At 40.7% G+C, this 15389-nt stretch overlaps 1 protein-coding gene across 1 annotated transcript in view; it reads right to left on the bottom strand.

Moving 5' to 3' along the window:
- The window catches only part of PCNX1 (pecanex 1), a 311984-nt gene that overhangs the window by 137782 nt on the left and 158813 nt on the right, over positions 1-15389 (bottom strand). The window contains 2 exon segments of the mRNA XM_033952015.1: positions 1833-1890; positions 2440-2533. Coding sequence (XP_033807906.1) covers positions 1833-1890; positions 2440-2533 — 152 coding nt within the window.

Genomic DNA, 15389 nt, shown 5'->3' with positions numbered 1-15389 from the left:
CCCAAATCTGTAGGAAAGCTTGTTGTTTCTTATAATGGCTACAGGCCCCATAAGATTCCCACAACATGAGGGCATGGAGTTTGTTGTGCCATTAACAAAACAATGGGGGCTGGTCATGTACATAGTGATTTAGAATACTCTTTTTCCAAGTAAGCCATCCCTAAAAACCTATGTTCACTTCTCATCAAGGCATCCAAGCGGCTGCCATCATGAAATAAGATACCCAACTCAGAATACACCAAAGAATGTTTCAAGACCCATTGCAAATAATGGAAAATAGCCAGCCGAAACAATTGTATCTTCTGGCAACTCCAGATCCCATGGTAAAAGTTATTGGGCACCAAATGACATTTATCACAGAGTGCTGTATTTGCACAACCCACCATATAAGCTCTATGTTGGGAAAAATACGCTCTGTAGACTACTCTAAATTGGCATTCCTGAAGTTCAGCGTTAAGGACTAATTGCGGAATCCAAACCACCAACACAGTAAAATTAAGTGGCTGGGCTGACTCTCTTAAATCTCTCATCCAAGTTTCCCGAATCGAAGTATAATCTTTCTGAGGAAGAGTTTTAAGCAGCAACTTATGAAGACCTGATATTGTGACATGCCTATCTTCAACCCGTTCAGAAACTCCCTTACTTGCACAACCACAGTCAGAGACAAATGGGAGAGACTCATACAATGTATGCAATGGGAAACTTGACAAAAAGCGAAATAATCTGAACTGTGGCTTGACACCCGTTGTCGAAAATCATCAAAAGTCAGAAGCTGGCCATCCTCTCCCATCAAATACTCCAACAACTGGATTCCCTGACCCTCCCATCTCCTGAATGTGGCATTCTCATGGCCTGGGACAAAATCTACATTTCCTACAAAGAACTTTGTGCATATTAGATTGGCTTTTTGCCATATCAGACTATACAGATGTATCCTTTAAGAGCGACTACTTTTCTCCTTTCTTCTGTTACCAAAAAGTCCATAGGGGGAGTTTATTATTGGACCCACTGCACAGAGCTTTCTTCATACTCTGGAAAAAAAAAAAAGCCACAGCACGATGGCCGAAACATTGGTTCCACTTATTCAGACACAGCAAGACCTGGACAACTGCATCGATCATGACGTCAGCTGCAGAAGCTTAAGGACATCTATCCTCATCAGCCCACCTTCAAACTTCATTGGAGGGTAGCCTCAATGTTGTGAGCACAGCAGTACCTTAGAATCCGAATGCCCCAGAACTCGAACGCTTTGGAATCCAAACATTTTTTTGTAGTAAATTTTGCCCCAGAATCCAAACTCTGCTTTGGAATCCGAACGCCCTGCACATTGTATGTGTGTGTTTCTGCCCCAAAATCTGAATACTGCTTTGGAATATTTGTTAATATTTTACCTTAAAATCCAGTGTATTTACTGTTAAAATTTGAGTTTGTGGGACCCAGGAACGGATTAATCCAGTTTCTATTATTTTCAATGGGAAAAATTGTCTTGGAACTCAAACGCTTTAGAACTCGAATGGGGTTCTGGAGCAGATTAAGTTCGGATTCCAAGGCATCACTGTATTTCCAAATGCATTTTGTCTATTGAGAAATGCCTTCAAGCATGTGACTTCCCCTCCCCATCCACTTTCCCCTTTCAGTCCTGAACCTGGGTAGGGAGACAGAGTAGCGGAAATAAAAGCCCAAAAGACAATTGGGGCTTCCCCAGAGATCTGACCTAGAAAAATGTTTTCTGATCTTTTCAAAAGGCAATAAGGATTATGATATACCAATACTCAGAAAATGAATAAGTGAATTGATGCCCACACGGTTCACATGTTAAATATTACACTTACTAGATCATGGGGATAAAATCGAACTGAGGTAGAACTTGATACATGGGAATCTGTGTCACTGTATTACAATAAAGAAAAAGTTGAGGTTCATTTACATCAGAGGCAAATTATTTTTTCTTAAAAATGCTAGCAAAATATTGCTATAACTCCTAATGTCACGCTTTCCTTTCTAGTTTTTGATGAGGGTGTATTTTTGTTATGTAGTCCAAAAGTATCATTATTTCATATCTTACAGCTGAACCTGAGTCCTTAAAGAGTACTGAATCTACAATGGCATGCACCTACAAGACAATTTATTAAGTACAGCACAGATTCCTGGTAAAGGTTCATGTTCCTGCCGGCAAACATTTCTTAAGTCTAATGACCTAAAGATTAGAGAAATCCATCTTCCTATCCAACAATTGTATAAATTTGAAATTAAAACAAAATTATTCAGCAAATTGTGTACACTGTAGAACAAAAATAAAAATTGGCTTATAAAATAAGGGAATTCTCTGCTGTAACAAGGACTTTGAGAAATACTGCAACTTATTTTAACTATTATTTAGTAACCACTGATATTCCATTACAAAAGAAAATCTTGGCTAACAAACCAATTTATACGAACCAGAGGTTATTAGATGTTCTTCTTGCTGTTGGTTCAAAGTTCACCAGAGACATGTCACATCCACCTGACTCATACAGGGTTGGAGTAAACTTGCCTAGCAAATAAAAAGTTGAAAATGGGGTAAACATTCAAAACTGCTTTGAAGTTTTCTACAATTAGTTCTAATAGTCCTGAAGTCTTAGTAAGCTGCAATACCTTTCTAAAGTGTTGCAGTACATCAGCTTTTGAGACCACATAGTTCCCCTTCTTAAACATGCAGTCTCAAAATCTCACATAACTAAACTAAACTAAACCTTAGGTTTATATACCGCAAAACTATAATATTTGTGTACATCTCTTAAAATGCATCAAAACATATTAAGATTTAAGTTAAGATACAACTGTCTTCCTTCACTCCTCCCCTCCTTTTTTTTTTTTAATTAATCTTTATTCATTTTTAAAGCTCACAATAAGTGTAACATATAATACAATCATTTATACTTTAACATCACTTAATATATCATCAAATTCTAACTCGCATTAAATATCCCCCCTCCCTTATACCCAACAGTTATTCATAAGCAAAAGAAATCATAAAATATTCCCCCCACCACCACCCTGGACGTGTATGAACAAAAAGGAAAAAATTAATATTTATTCTATGCAGTAATTTCAATCTTTATAGTATCTTGTTAATGGCTCCCAAATAACCTGAAATTTTTTAAAAATTTCCCTGCTGCACAGCAATTATCCTTTCCATTTTGAATATGTGACACAAAGAGTTCCACCAAAAGCTTTAAATCAGCCTATCCCAATTTTTCCAATTATTCGTAATCTGTTGTATGGCAACCCCTGTCATAATGAGTTGAAGCTTATTATTATTAGAGGATATTTGGCTTTTAGCCCTCGTTGACATGCCAAACAAGATAAAAGATAGAAACTATTTTTTTCTGCAGTTGAACCATAGAGCTTACAACAGTGAAGGGCTACTAGAACCAATAAAAGCAGCCCTGTAATAAAACAAGTGTTAAACAGGCTTCTTTCCATAGAAATCTGGTAAATGCAAATCTAGTGCTAGATCTTGTGAACTTGAATGAAAGGAAGTATATCTGTAGTGATGCAGGCACAAATAACCCCCTGGGGGATAACCAAAGTCATTCCATTAACAAGATTTTACGTTACAAACAGTGCACTTGTAAGATACATCACACTGCTTAAAGCTTTTATATCATGAAAGAGGCACTGCAATTCCACAGGTGAAACACTTGGTAAGCTCTACATTATTCTAGCCCAGTGGTCTCAAACTCACGGCCCGGGGGCCACATGCGTTGCCAGGTACTATTTTGAGGCCCTCATAATCACAAAAGTAAAATAAAACAGTTTCTTGATCATATGTCTCTTTAGCTAGAAATGACAATATTATTATGAAGACTTAGCCAAAAGGAAAGATTTCTAAACTATAAATTGTCATTTCTTTAATAAGACAATTAACTATTTTTTCTGAGGCCCTCCAAGTACCGACAAATCCAAAATGTGGCCCTGCAAAGGGTTTGAGTTTGAGACCATTGTTCTAGACAGAATGAACCCCATGAAGTTAACAGAAGGCTCTACAGTTTAAGGATACACCAACCCTATGGGCACACTATAATGTATAATGGATATGGCTTTAAGGAAAAACTTTAAGGGCCCCGTTTATAATGCCACAGTAGTGATACTGCACCAGTAAATGCACCATAGGAATTGAATGGGCTTTGGTGCATTTACCGTTGCAGCATCGCTACTGCGGCTTTGTAAAAGGGGCCCTAAAATTGTTTTATTAAAAATATGGAATCACTCACTACACATTTTCTACGCGAACTAGATTAAAATTCGCAATTCTTTTTGGTAGTTTTAGATGGAACCATAAGAACTCCAGAATAGAGAATGACATGGTGACAAAATTCATCACCGTTCCTGTCCCCGCGGGAAACCATCTTCATGTCATTCTTTAAGGCAAGAGGGAAAAATCAGAGTATGAATGGCCACAACCACTGACCCTCAAGCTTTGCTTTGAAGAATGCTGGTGTAGAAGGACTGAGGTTGAAATAGACACTAGAAAATGACTTGGGATTATTTCCTGCGGTTATCTGCAGGGACGGGAACGGTGATGAATTTTGTCACCCTGCGTCTATAAACAACTAAATTCTGACATTCAAAAGAACCTTTTTGTAGTGAACATCCCAGAAAAGTCAAGTTAGAAGCCAGCGTGAATTTTGCCAACTGTTTTCTAACAAAGTAGCAAACTGATATTAAAGGCTGCAACTAGCAAATGATTACCTATATAAATGTTTCAAATCAGCAGAGCTCACACCTCACTTCATTAAGATTGCTTAATTAATGTGCTGAAACTGTCACTTTACTTTCTCAGCCATTAAACTTTATATTACAATACGTAACTGTATTGTTTTGTTCTGCTTGTTTTTCTATGCTGATTGTAGTTGGTTTATTCTCTGTTGTATGCTGTTTTATAATGTTAATAAAACATTAGTATATAAAAAAGCATTACTTCAAGTTTTTCTAATTACTGCCTGTTCGTGGTGTATTTTGTACCAATGCTACTATAAATTTAGCATTCATGCGAGAAAAACTAATATGTCAAACATTCCAGCTGATTTGTCTTTCCCTACTTTGCTCCCTCCATGGTGGGTTGCTATTAGCTCCCAGATTCAAATTCCCCCCTAAAGTTTTAACATGGAGCTGAACCACAACTGCTAATTCAAAATTTCAAGTTCGAATCCAACTATATAATGGATTCAAGCTTGAAATGCAAATCTGACAGGATCATTGTCCCTCACAAAAGCCTGTCTGCTGGAACTAATTCAATAGTTTAGAACTCACCGCAGTACATTAATATTACCTAGCAGACACATTACAGCACTTTTAAATAGTCTCCAACACTACCCTCTCTGCATTAACAATCATCTTAGCTACAACCAATGACAACATCTAAGCAACCAGGCAGAGTGAACAATGGAAATGGCTCAGTGCTGTTGAAATCTTTACAGAGAGGCTTTGTTGGCTTATTTGGTTTCTTTAAAACAAATTTACTATCGGAAGGGCTCACCTGATGCTGCACTCAATTTTTCTTTTGAAATCCTATGATTAATAAGCTACTTCCATTTTGAGCATTACATTACAATTTCAAGTACATTTCTGTTCAGAAAAATATATTAACCCATAAGAAATTCTGGGCAGACAGAATTAGACATGAACTACTGACAGACTAAAAGCTATTTAGTCAATGCCTGGTGGTCCCAAAACAGTTTAAAGCATTGCTACTAAGCAAGTTCTTCAAAATATCAATGTGTTAGGTTTTGTTTTTTAAATTTCAGCTCCATTGTTTCTTCTTGATTCAATGCCCAAGTCAGTGCTTCCTGAACTTTTATCCAATATGATCCTATTTTTGTACTTGAAAACAAAACAAAAGACCCCCTAACTCTGTCTCCTCTCTCATCCACTTTTCTTTCTGCCACTTATCCAAAGCATGGAAGCAGCAGCGTTAACACAGGACCCCTCAAATACTCTGCATGGGTTTCCAGGATAACAAGGTCACACATACCCTTTTAGTCCCCATGCTGAATGCCACTATTGAGTATAGATCATAGTGAAGGTTCAGAGGGAAGAGAGAAATCCTGTTCCTGGGTCCCCCATCCACTGATTATGTGACCCCATCTGGTGCCCTGAACCACTAGCTTAGGGCTACTTGTTTCACAGCGTAAAAGGAGATTATGTACTTACCCTGGTAAACCCTTTTCCAGTAGATAAGTGAGACATTCTAGAAGACCATAGGGTTATTTCCTTTTACTCGCATAGGTTGCAGAAGAGAATTATAAGTTTTTCACACTGCCTCTAGGGTACATCACAGGCTAGCTTTGCTCCTCCCATCAGTCCGTACCCAAGCATAGAGAGGCTCTACCATCTGTGAAGTTGAAGCATCTGCAACGACAAGCTAAACAAGAGTTCTGGCCAAAACAAACAGCACTATTAACCGTCAATATAGACTTCAAAGAAGTTTAAAAATTACTCCCATAACATGGAGAACATATTCACAAAACTCTCCCTAGCCCCCAAAGGGTTGACCGGTCTCCACAAACAGATAGGAGAAGCATAGGGAGACAGACATCTGACCTGAACTCTGAAATCTGCAAGCAAGCACAGCAAGGACAGGGCGGGTGTCTAGAATGTCTCACCTATCTATTGGAAAAGAGCTTACCAGGGTTAAGTACATAATCTCCTTTTCCAGTGCAATAGGTGAGACATTCTAGACCGGGGGTCGGCAACCTGCGGCTCCAGAGCCGCATGCGGCTCTTTTCCACCTTTGCTGCGGCTCCGGTAGTGTGTCACGCAGGCATGCAGTTACAAGTCCGGCGTCGCGGCGGGAAATAGCCATGCTGAGCAGTGAGCTCAGCACTACACAGATGAAAGCCTTGCTTGCTGATTGGTCCGGCGGCCCCGCCCCGCCGTGCCGCCGGACCAATCAGCAAGCAAGGCTTTCATCTGTGTAGTGCTGAGCTCACTGCTCAGCATGGCTATTTCCCGCCGCGACGCTGGACTTGTAAGGTGCACGCCTGAAAAAGAAATCATCCTGGCCGGGGTCGGTGTCATGCTCCGGAGATCTACAGCCTTCCTATCTCCCTCTCCCTTCTACCTGCTTCCGGCCACATCCCCTGCTCCGCGGCTCTCTTCGGCAACTCAGCAGCAGCTTCTGACGTCGGGGCCTACCCTCTGCGAGTCCCGCTTGTTTCAACTTCCTTTTTCCACAAAGGCGGGACTCGTAGAGGGAAGGCCTCGATGTCGGCAGCTTGTCTTGATCACCGCTGCTGACGAGTTGCTGAAGAGAGCCGCGGAGCAGGGGGGTGTTGCCAGGTGCAGGTAGAAGGGAGAGGGCCAGATGCAGGACTCGTGGGTGAGGGAGGAGAAGAGAGAGAGAAAGAGAGAGGGGAGGGAAACAAAAGGAAATATTTCATACTGGGCTGGGCCGGAGTGGAGGGAGGGTGGAAAGATTCTAGCTACAGGGTGCAGTAACAAAGGAAAAGGGGGGAAAGCTGAAAATGGAGATAGTGATACAAAGAAGAGAAAGGGTAAGCAGGACCTACTGAATAAGGATAGAGATACAGAGGGGACATGAAGAGGAGGTGAAATAGAGACATAGAAGTAATGCTGAAAAAGTGTGTGGGGGGAGATAAAGACATTGAAAGGGCAAATGGTGAACATGGCATAAAGATAAGGACAGAGACAAATGAAGATTCTGAAAAAGTGGTGAGATAGGGATATAGGTGAGATGGACACAAAGAAGGGTGATGCTGGAAAATAGGTGGAATGGTAATTCTGACAGACACAGAAGGGAAATGCTGGATCAAGGAGAGATGGGGCTCAGGCTGGATGGAATGAGGAGAAATGCCTTGTTGGCCCGGAACTTCCTCTCCTACGTCAGAATTGACATCAGGGAGCAGAATGCTGGTCAGCGCAACACTTCTGCAGGGAAAGCTTGGGACGGCGGTGGCTTGGGGGTTGTTCCCCGATTGCAGTGACAGCAAACCGAGTGGCTTGGGGGACGGCACGGAGACAGAAAGAAGGGGGAACAGGGAGACAGAAAAAAAAAGTTGGGGGAGAGAATGAGGTCTGGAGGAGAGGAAACATACAGGAGGCTGAAAGAAAGGAAGAAAGATTGGATGCACAGTCAGAAGAAGAAAGTGCAACCAGAGACTCATGAAATCACCAAATAGCAAAGGTAGGAAAAATGATTTTATTTTCAATTTAGTGATCCTGTATATAGCATTAAGATAAGAAACAATATATGCAGTGTTAGATTTGTTTTATAATGGTTTTGCGGCTCCAAGTTTTTTTTTTCTTTTCGAAAACGGGTCCAAGTGGCTCTTTATGTCTTAAAGGTTGCAGACCCCTGTTCTAGACCATAGGGACGCACAAAAGCAGTTCCCCAACTAGTCAGGGTGGGCTTGCTGTGCTGGCCTTCAAGACTGAGAACCTAAAAGCAGAGTTCTGACAGACAGCACCATCCACTCTGTCAAATTTGGCAAATGGAGGAAGAGACAACCAGATCAACGCCCTAAAAAACTCCTCAGGAGGAAAAGATCTAGCTTTGAACCACAAAGAAGCTACACTCCTGGCAAAATAGGCCCAAACAAACACAGGGGGCTCTTTCCCTGCAAGAATGTAGGAGTATGAAATGGCTCTACGGATCCACCTGGAGATTGTGGCCCTAAAAGCTTCAACAATGAGTCAGCAAAAACAGAGGGCCAGAAAGACAAAATTTGATAGTGCTCTCCAGAGAGCGTAGAAGCATCCTGCGCATACCTAGTTTCCTCATAAGCCAATCCTGATGTTTGGAATTCATCAGCTGAAAAACAGGCAAACACACTTCCTGAATGGCAGGGAAAGCTGAAACCACCATATGCAAAAAGGAACTGTCCGTAGAGAAACTCGTATCTCCAAAATGCGGAGAAAGGGATCCTGACAAGACAACGCCCACATACTGAAAACCCTACGGGCATAAGTGTTGGCGATCAGAAAACAGTCATGAGAGCTAAGTCCAGAAGAAACACATCCAGACGAGGCTCATAAGGAGCTCTGACAAGGCCTGACAAAACTAAGACAAGGTCCCAGATCGGGAACAAATGCTTAACGGGGTGGCTGGACCAAAGAGCCCCTTTCAAAAAATGAGCATTTTTCAGGTGGAAAACACTCAAAATCCCTCAAAATTAAGTTTTAGAAATCGTTGTTGGAGCCAGTCACAAACACTGGTCACTGAAACTGCAGATGCTCTCTAGCCCCGATTAAGAGCCAGAATGAGAATTCATTACCACACTGCTGGAAAAGCTGTCCTCAAGCTGATCTTCGGGCAAGTCAGATTCCACTGTCTGACAATGCCTCCACCTCTGCGGACCACCGACTGTGCATGGAGATCTGAAACACAGCCTACACGCTGTGGAACACCGCTTAGCCCCCTAAGTGTGCTGAACAGTCTGCGCTCGACACACATACCCCACCCCCCCACCCCCGTTTAACAGGGAGTGAGATAAGGTCAGGGATGGCCCTGACATCCAAGGAAGACTAAGCAGACTGGCTGATAGGTACCCCGAAGGGATCAAGGATCAGCCTCTCAGCTACAGACCGAAGTCTGTGAATTCTCAAGCAGGCGGCACTTCAAACCTTCGTCAAACGCAAAAGAACCGTGAAAGGTTATGAAACTACGTTGAATTATAAATAATAAATTGAAGAAAGCAGAACTAACACACTGCAACCACATGCAGAAGACTGATGGGAGGAGCTAAGCTGGCCTGTGATGTACCCTAGAGACAGAGTGAAAAACTATAATTCTCTTCTGCAACCCATGAGAGTAAAGGGAAATAACTCTATGGTCTAGAATTATTAGATTATTAGAAATTATCCAACTTCTTTAAATCAGTGTTAGGATAGTTTATATACCTGAATCTATACTAGCAGACATGCAAAATAGATTTCTTAAAAAAAACTACCAAACAAAAAAACATAGCACTGATACCAAAAAAAGTTTGTTTTTTTGTTCAGAACAGAGTACAGTGTTGTAACAATCCAACTTAAAACAGTAACCTACAGTAACTAAAATTTTCAGTTATTGTGCAACTCTATTTTTAAAAAAAATATTCAAAAATGAATTCCTCGCTTTAAAATATGCTTATGGTAAACAATTTCTTACTTCCAGGTACTCTTAAGAAAAGCTAACCAGAAAGTTTTAACTGATGTGATTTTCTGTCCATATAGCAACAGGGACCAGTCTGAATGAAACACTGGTTTGGAAATAATAAAATGAAACCATGTGCAAAGATATATCCAATTATTAAGATGTCATACAGTTTTAACTAAAGGATGTCCCACTTCTGTGGTCCAGTCCTGAAGAAATTGGTATAAAATAGTGATAAACTCTCCTTAAACCACACTGGAGACGGTATGAGGAATGTGCTACCAAAGAATAATAAATAGATAAGAGGACCAGTCAGTACGGGCCCAGTGCCCTCGTAACAACCAATGGCCCCGGGCAGGTGTTTATGGAGTCCATAAACACCTGCCCGGGGCCATTGGTTGTTACGAGGGCACTGGGCCCGTACTGACTGGTCCTCTTATTTATTGATTCTTATTTATTTATTTATTATTCTTTGGTAGCACATTCCTCATACCGTCTCCAGTGTGGTTTAAGGAGAGTTTATCACTATTCTATACCAATTTCTTCAGGACTGGACTTTCGTTAATATTGGTATACATATAATTTGGCCACTTCTGTGGTAACATGTATTAGTTAATAGTACATATTCCAACCATGAAAAAAGCTATACAGTTCAGCAAATAGGTTTCATTTTAGAGCTTGCAACAAGGAACATGACACATTAATTACTGAGGCAGCTCATCAGTGATAGTGGGATGGGGATTACACATGAAAGCAAGCAGAGCAATCCTCATGAAATTATTTCTAATGTGTATGTAGGCCTGATTGGAACAGCAGAAAAGAGAAGCAATTTCAAAGGAGCAGTTCTCTGGTAGGTTTCAGTCAAAATTTCTATGTTGCAAAAGTTGGAACTGCTTCTCCCATAGAAATGCATTAGGCCATATTTTGGGAATTTATTTCTCTGGACTCTCTAAGTCTAGCCTTTCCCAATTTCAAATTTTATGTTACTTTACACCAGTTCCCCTCCATGCCATAATTTGGCCTTATGCCTTTAAATTTTCACAAGTAATTTCATCCCCAGGCAGACCTTTTTGATCACTTATGTATAAATTTCATTCTGTTCACACATTAGGTTAGAATTAAGGCTGCAATTTCAATTAAAAATTTTAATCACGCACTCGAAATTCAATATCAGAAGAAAGCAGTGAAACAAAATAAACTTAACAATACTGTCATTATTAACAATAACAGCAGTTAAGAAATGCATTCAACATATAGAAAATAGAGCTGTGCTGACTAATATTTTACTATTTGGCTGGATAGGAATAATGAAAAATACTATTCAGTCGAATATAAATAGGCATTGAGCTTTGATATAAATAACAAAAGAAGCAAAAAGAACATAAGAATTGCTGCTGCTGGGTCAGACCAGTGGTCTATTGTGTCCAGCAGTCCGCTCACGCGGTGGCCCTTAGGTCAAAGAGCAGTGCCCTGAATCTAGCTTTATCTGCTTACGTTCTGGTTCAGCAGGAACTTGTCTAACTTGGTCTTGAATCCCTGGAGGGTGTTTTCCCCTATGATAGACTCCGGAAGAGCGTTCCAGTTTTCTACCACTCTCTGGGTGAAGAAGAACTTCCTTACGTTTGCACGGAATCTATCACCTTTTAACTTTAGAGAGTGCCCTCTCGTTCTCTCTACCTTGGAGAGGGTGAACAACCTGTCTTTATCTACTATGTCTATTCCCTTCATTATCTTAAATGTTTCGATCATGTCCCCTCTCAATCTCCTCTTTTCAAGGGAGAATAGGCCCAGCTTCTCTAATCTCTCACTGTACAGCAACTCCTCCAGTCCCTTAACCATTTTACTCGCTCTTCTCTGAACCCTCTCGAGTAGTACCATGTCCTTCTTCATGTACGGCAACCAGTGCTGGATGCAGTAGTCCAGGTGGGGGTGTATCATGGCCTGGTACAGCAGTATTATAACGTTCTCCAATCTGTTCATGATCCCCTTCTTAATCATTCCTAGCATTCTGTTTGCCCTTTTCACCGCTGCCACCGCACATTGCACAGACGGCTTCATTGACTTGTCGGCCAGTACTCCCAAGTCTCTTTCCTGGGGGGTCTCTCCAAGTACTGCACCGGACATCAAGTATTCGTGTATAAGATTTTTCTTACCGACATGCATCACCTTACACTTATCCATGTTAAACCATTTGCCATGTCGCAGCACATTTTTTGAGCGTGTTTATTTCACATTGTAGGTCTTCGGAATCCTTCTGCGTCCCCACTACTCTGAATAACTTTGTATTTATTGTCTGCAAATTTAATCACCTTGCTCGTCGTACCAATTTCCAGGTCGCTTATAAATATGTTGAAGAGCACGGGTCCAAGCACCAAACCCTGCGGCACTCCACTTGTGACGCTTTTCCAGTCCGAGTATTGTCCATTTACCCCCTACTCTCTGTTTCCTATCCGCCAACCAGTTTTTAATCCACGTGAGTATTTCACCCTCGATTTCATGGCTCGCAATTTTTCAAAGTAGTCGTTTATGCGAAACCTTGTCGAACGCCTTCTGAAAATCCAGATATATAATGTTGACCGGGTCACCCTTGTCTCCCTCGAAGAAGTGCAGCAAGTTCGTCAAGCAAGATCTTCCTTTGCTGAAGCTGTGCTGGCTGGTCCTCATCAGATTGTGTCTGTCTAGATGATCAATGATGTGGTCCTTTATGAGTGCCTCTACCATCTTTCCCGATACCGAGATTAGACTCACTGGTCTGTAGTTTCCTGATTCTCCCCTCAAACCTTTTTTGAAGATCAGCATAAAATTTGCCACTTTCCAGTCTTCTGGAATCCTTCCCGATTTGATCGACAGAATGGCTATTAGTTGGAGCAGTTCAGCTATAGCTCGATTTTAAACCTATCAATCTGCCTGCGTACCAAGTAGATGGCATACAGATCAAATGTTTATTTCAGTAGGATTTAGAACAGTAGAGCCACAGATTATTTATATTTAAAATTTAAATCACTATTTAGTCAAATATGAATAATGAATTTGGGGCACCATATGGGGCCAAATCAAATCGAATATGAATATTTGGCACAACCCTAATATTAGAAAATATGCATTGTCTTATATTTTAACCAACCACTAAGGTACACATGTTAAGCAGCATTACCTGGCAAAAGAGCTGCATTTTTTTACTGTTTCCTAACAATGAACAGTTGCTGCTGGTGTTCCTAAGTATTTATTTATTTTTTATTTAAATATCATTGATAGAAATTCTTTCATAGCCAGTCTAGCAATGACTAGATGTGACTTCTGCCACAGAAGTAGGCATTAACTCTTGATCAGCAATGGAACAGTCAACAGCTTTATTGTCAGATGTTGGTTGCAGTTCTTCATATAAGCAAAGCTTCTTTCTTGATGGTTCTGTGGATATTGTTTCAATTTTAGCATCCGTTTCAGCACATGACTCTATAGACTGCAGTTCCTTCCAGACATTACTTTGGCATATACTTAAGAAGTTTGAAACAGGGGTCCAACGCAATTGCAGTGTTCAGCCAGGACCAGTTTAGCAGTCGGCCTCTTAGATCAGTACTAAATGCTTCTTTTAAGCTGGATAGTCATCATCATTAAATGGATGAAGATGGCATACGGTTGACAGTATTACCAAGCATGAAATGAACTGTGCAAAAATGCTGGGTGGAGATTGATTTAAGAATGGTCTTCATCAAATGAAGCTTCTCCCAACTCAGACACTATTAGCAGGCTCAATATGTGTTATGTTGAGGATGAGTAAAAGCTGTTATCACCATCCATGTCTTTGTTCTGAACCATTCTCTGGATCATACCTAGAGTAAAATTCCATCTTCTGGATATGTCCTGAACAATCATCTCAGTCTTTGCAAATCTTGATACGGTAAGGGGGGGTGGGGGGGGGGAGAAAAAAAAAAAAAAATCGATCGCCCTATACCACTCAGGATTTTGTAGACTTCAATCATATCTCCCCCCTCAGCCGTCTCTTTTCCAAGCTGAAGAGCCCTAACCTCTTCAATATTTCCTCATACAAGAGGCATTCCATCCCCTCTATCATATTGTTCGCTCTTCTTTGAATCTTTTCTAGTGCCGCTATATCTTTTTTTTAGATAAGGAGACCAGAACTGAACATAATACTCAAAGTCAGGCCGCACCATTGAGCGATACAAAGGCATTATAACATTCTTACTCTTGTTTACCATCCTTTTTCTAATAATTCCTAGCATCTTGTTTGCTATTTTGGCCGCAACACACATTGAGTGGAAGGTTTCAGCGTATTGTCTACAATGACACCCAGATCTTTTTCTTGAGTGCTGACCCCCAAGGTAGACCCTAACATCCAGTAACTATGATTTAAATTATTCTTCCTAGTGTGCATCACTTTGCATTTGTCCACATTGAATTTCATCTGCTATTTGGACACCCAGTCTTCTAGTTTCCTAAGATATTCCTGCAGTTTTTTCACAGTCCGAATGCATTTTAACAACTTTAAATTTTCAGATGACACTAAACTGTTCAATCACCTCACTCGTACTGTAGTTCCAATTTCCAGATCATTTATAAATAAGATAAATAGCATTGGTCCCAGTAAAGATCCTTGTGGCTCACCACTATTTGTCCTTCTCCATTGCCCTACCCTCTTTTCTGTCCGATTAATTCTTAATCCACAATTGAACATTGACTTCTATCTCATGACTCTTTAATTTTCTCAGAAGCCTCTCATGAGGAACTTTTTCAAAAGCTTTCTGGAAATCTAGATACACTATATCAACCAGCTCATCTTTATCCACATGTTTATTCACACATTCTTAGAAATCGAGCAAATTGGTAAGGCAAGACCTCTTTCAGCTGAACCCATGCCAACTGTCTCATTAAATCATGTTTGTCTACATGTTCCACACGTTTATTTTTTATAATTGTTTCCACTATTTTGCCCGGCTCTGAAGTCAGGCCTACCAGGCTGTAATTCCCCAGATCTCTCCTAGAACCCTTTTTTTAAAAAAATCAGCGTAACATCGGCCAACCTCCAATCTTCAGGTACTACAGACAATTTTAGTGATAGGTTACAAATCACTAACAGATCAGCTTGTTTTCACATTGGGTTTGACCCTGTGATTATCCTTACCCCCTCTGGAGTTTAAAGCCCCCATAAATTTCCTCAAGATGGTGGATCATGGTCATCTACAAGTGTTAGGTGAGACATTTAAATGTGTAAGTTACAAAGTAGGGTGGAGGT

The sequence above is a fragment of the Geotrypetes seraphini genome, chromosome 7 (assembly GCF_902459505.1).
Source record: "Geotrypetes seraphini chromosome 7, aGeoSer1.1, whole genome shotgun sequence".
In the NCBI taxonomy this organism is placed as follows: Eukaryota; Metazoa; Chordata; class Amphibia; order Gymnophiona; family Dermophiidae; genus Geotrypetes; species Geotrypetes seraphini.
This window is presented reverse-complemented; position numbering and strand designations above follow the sequence as displayed.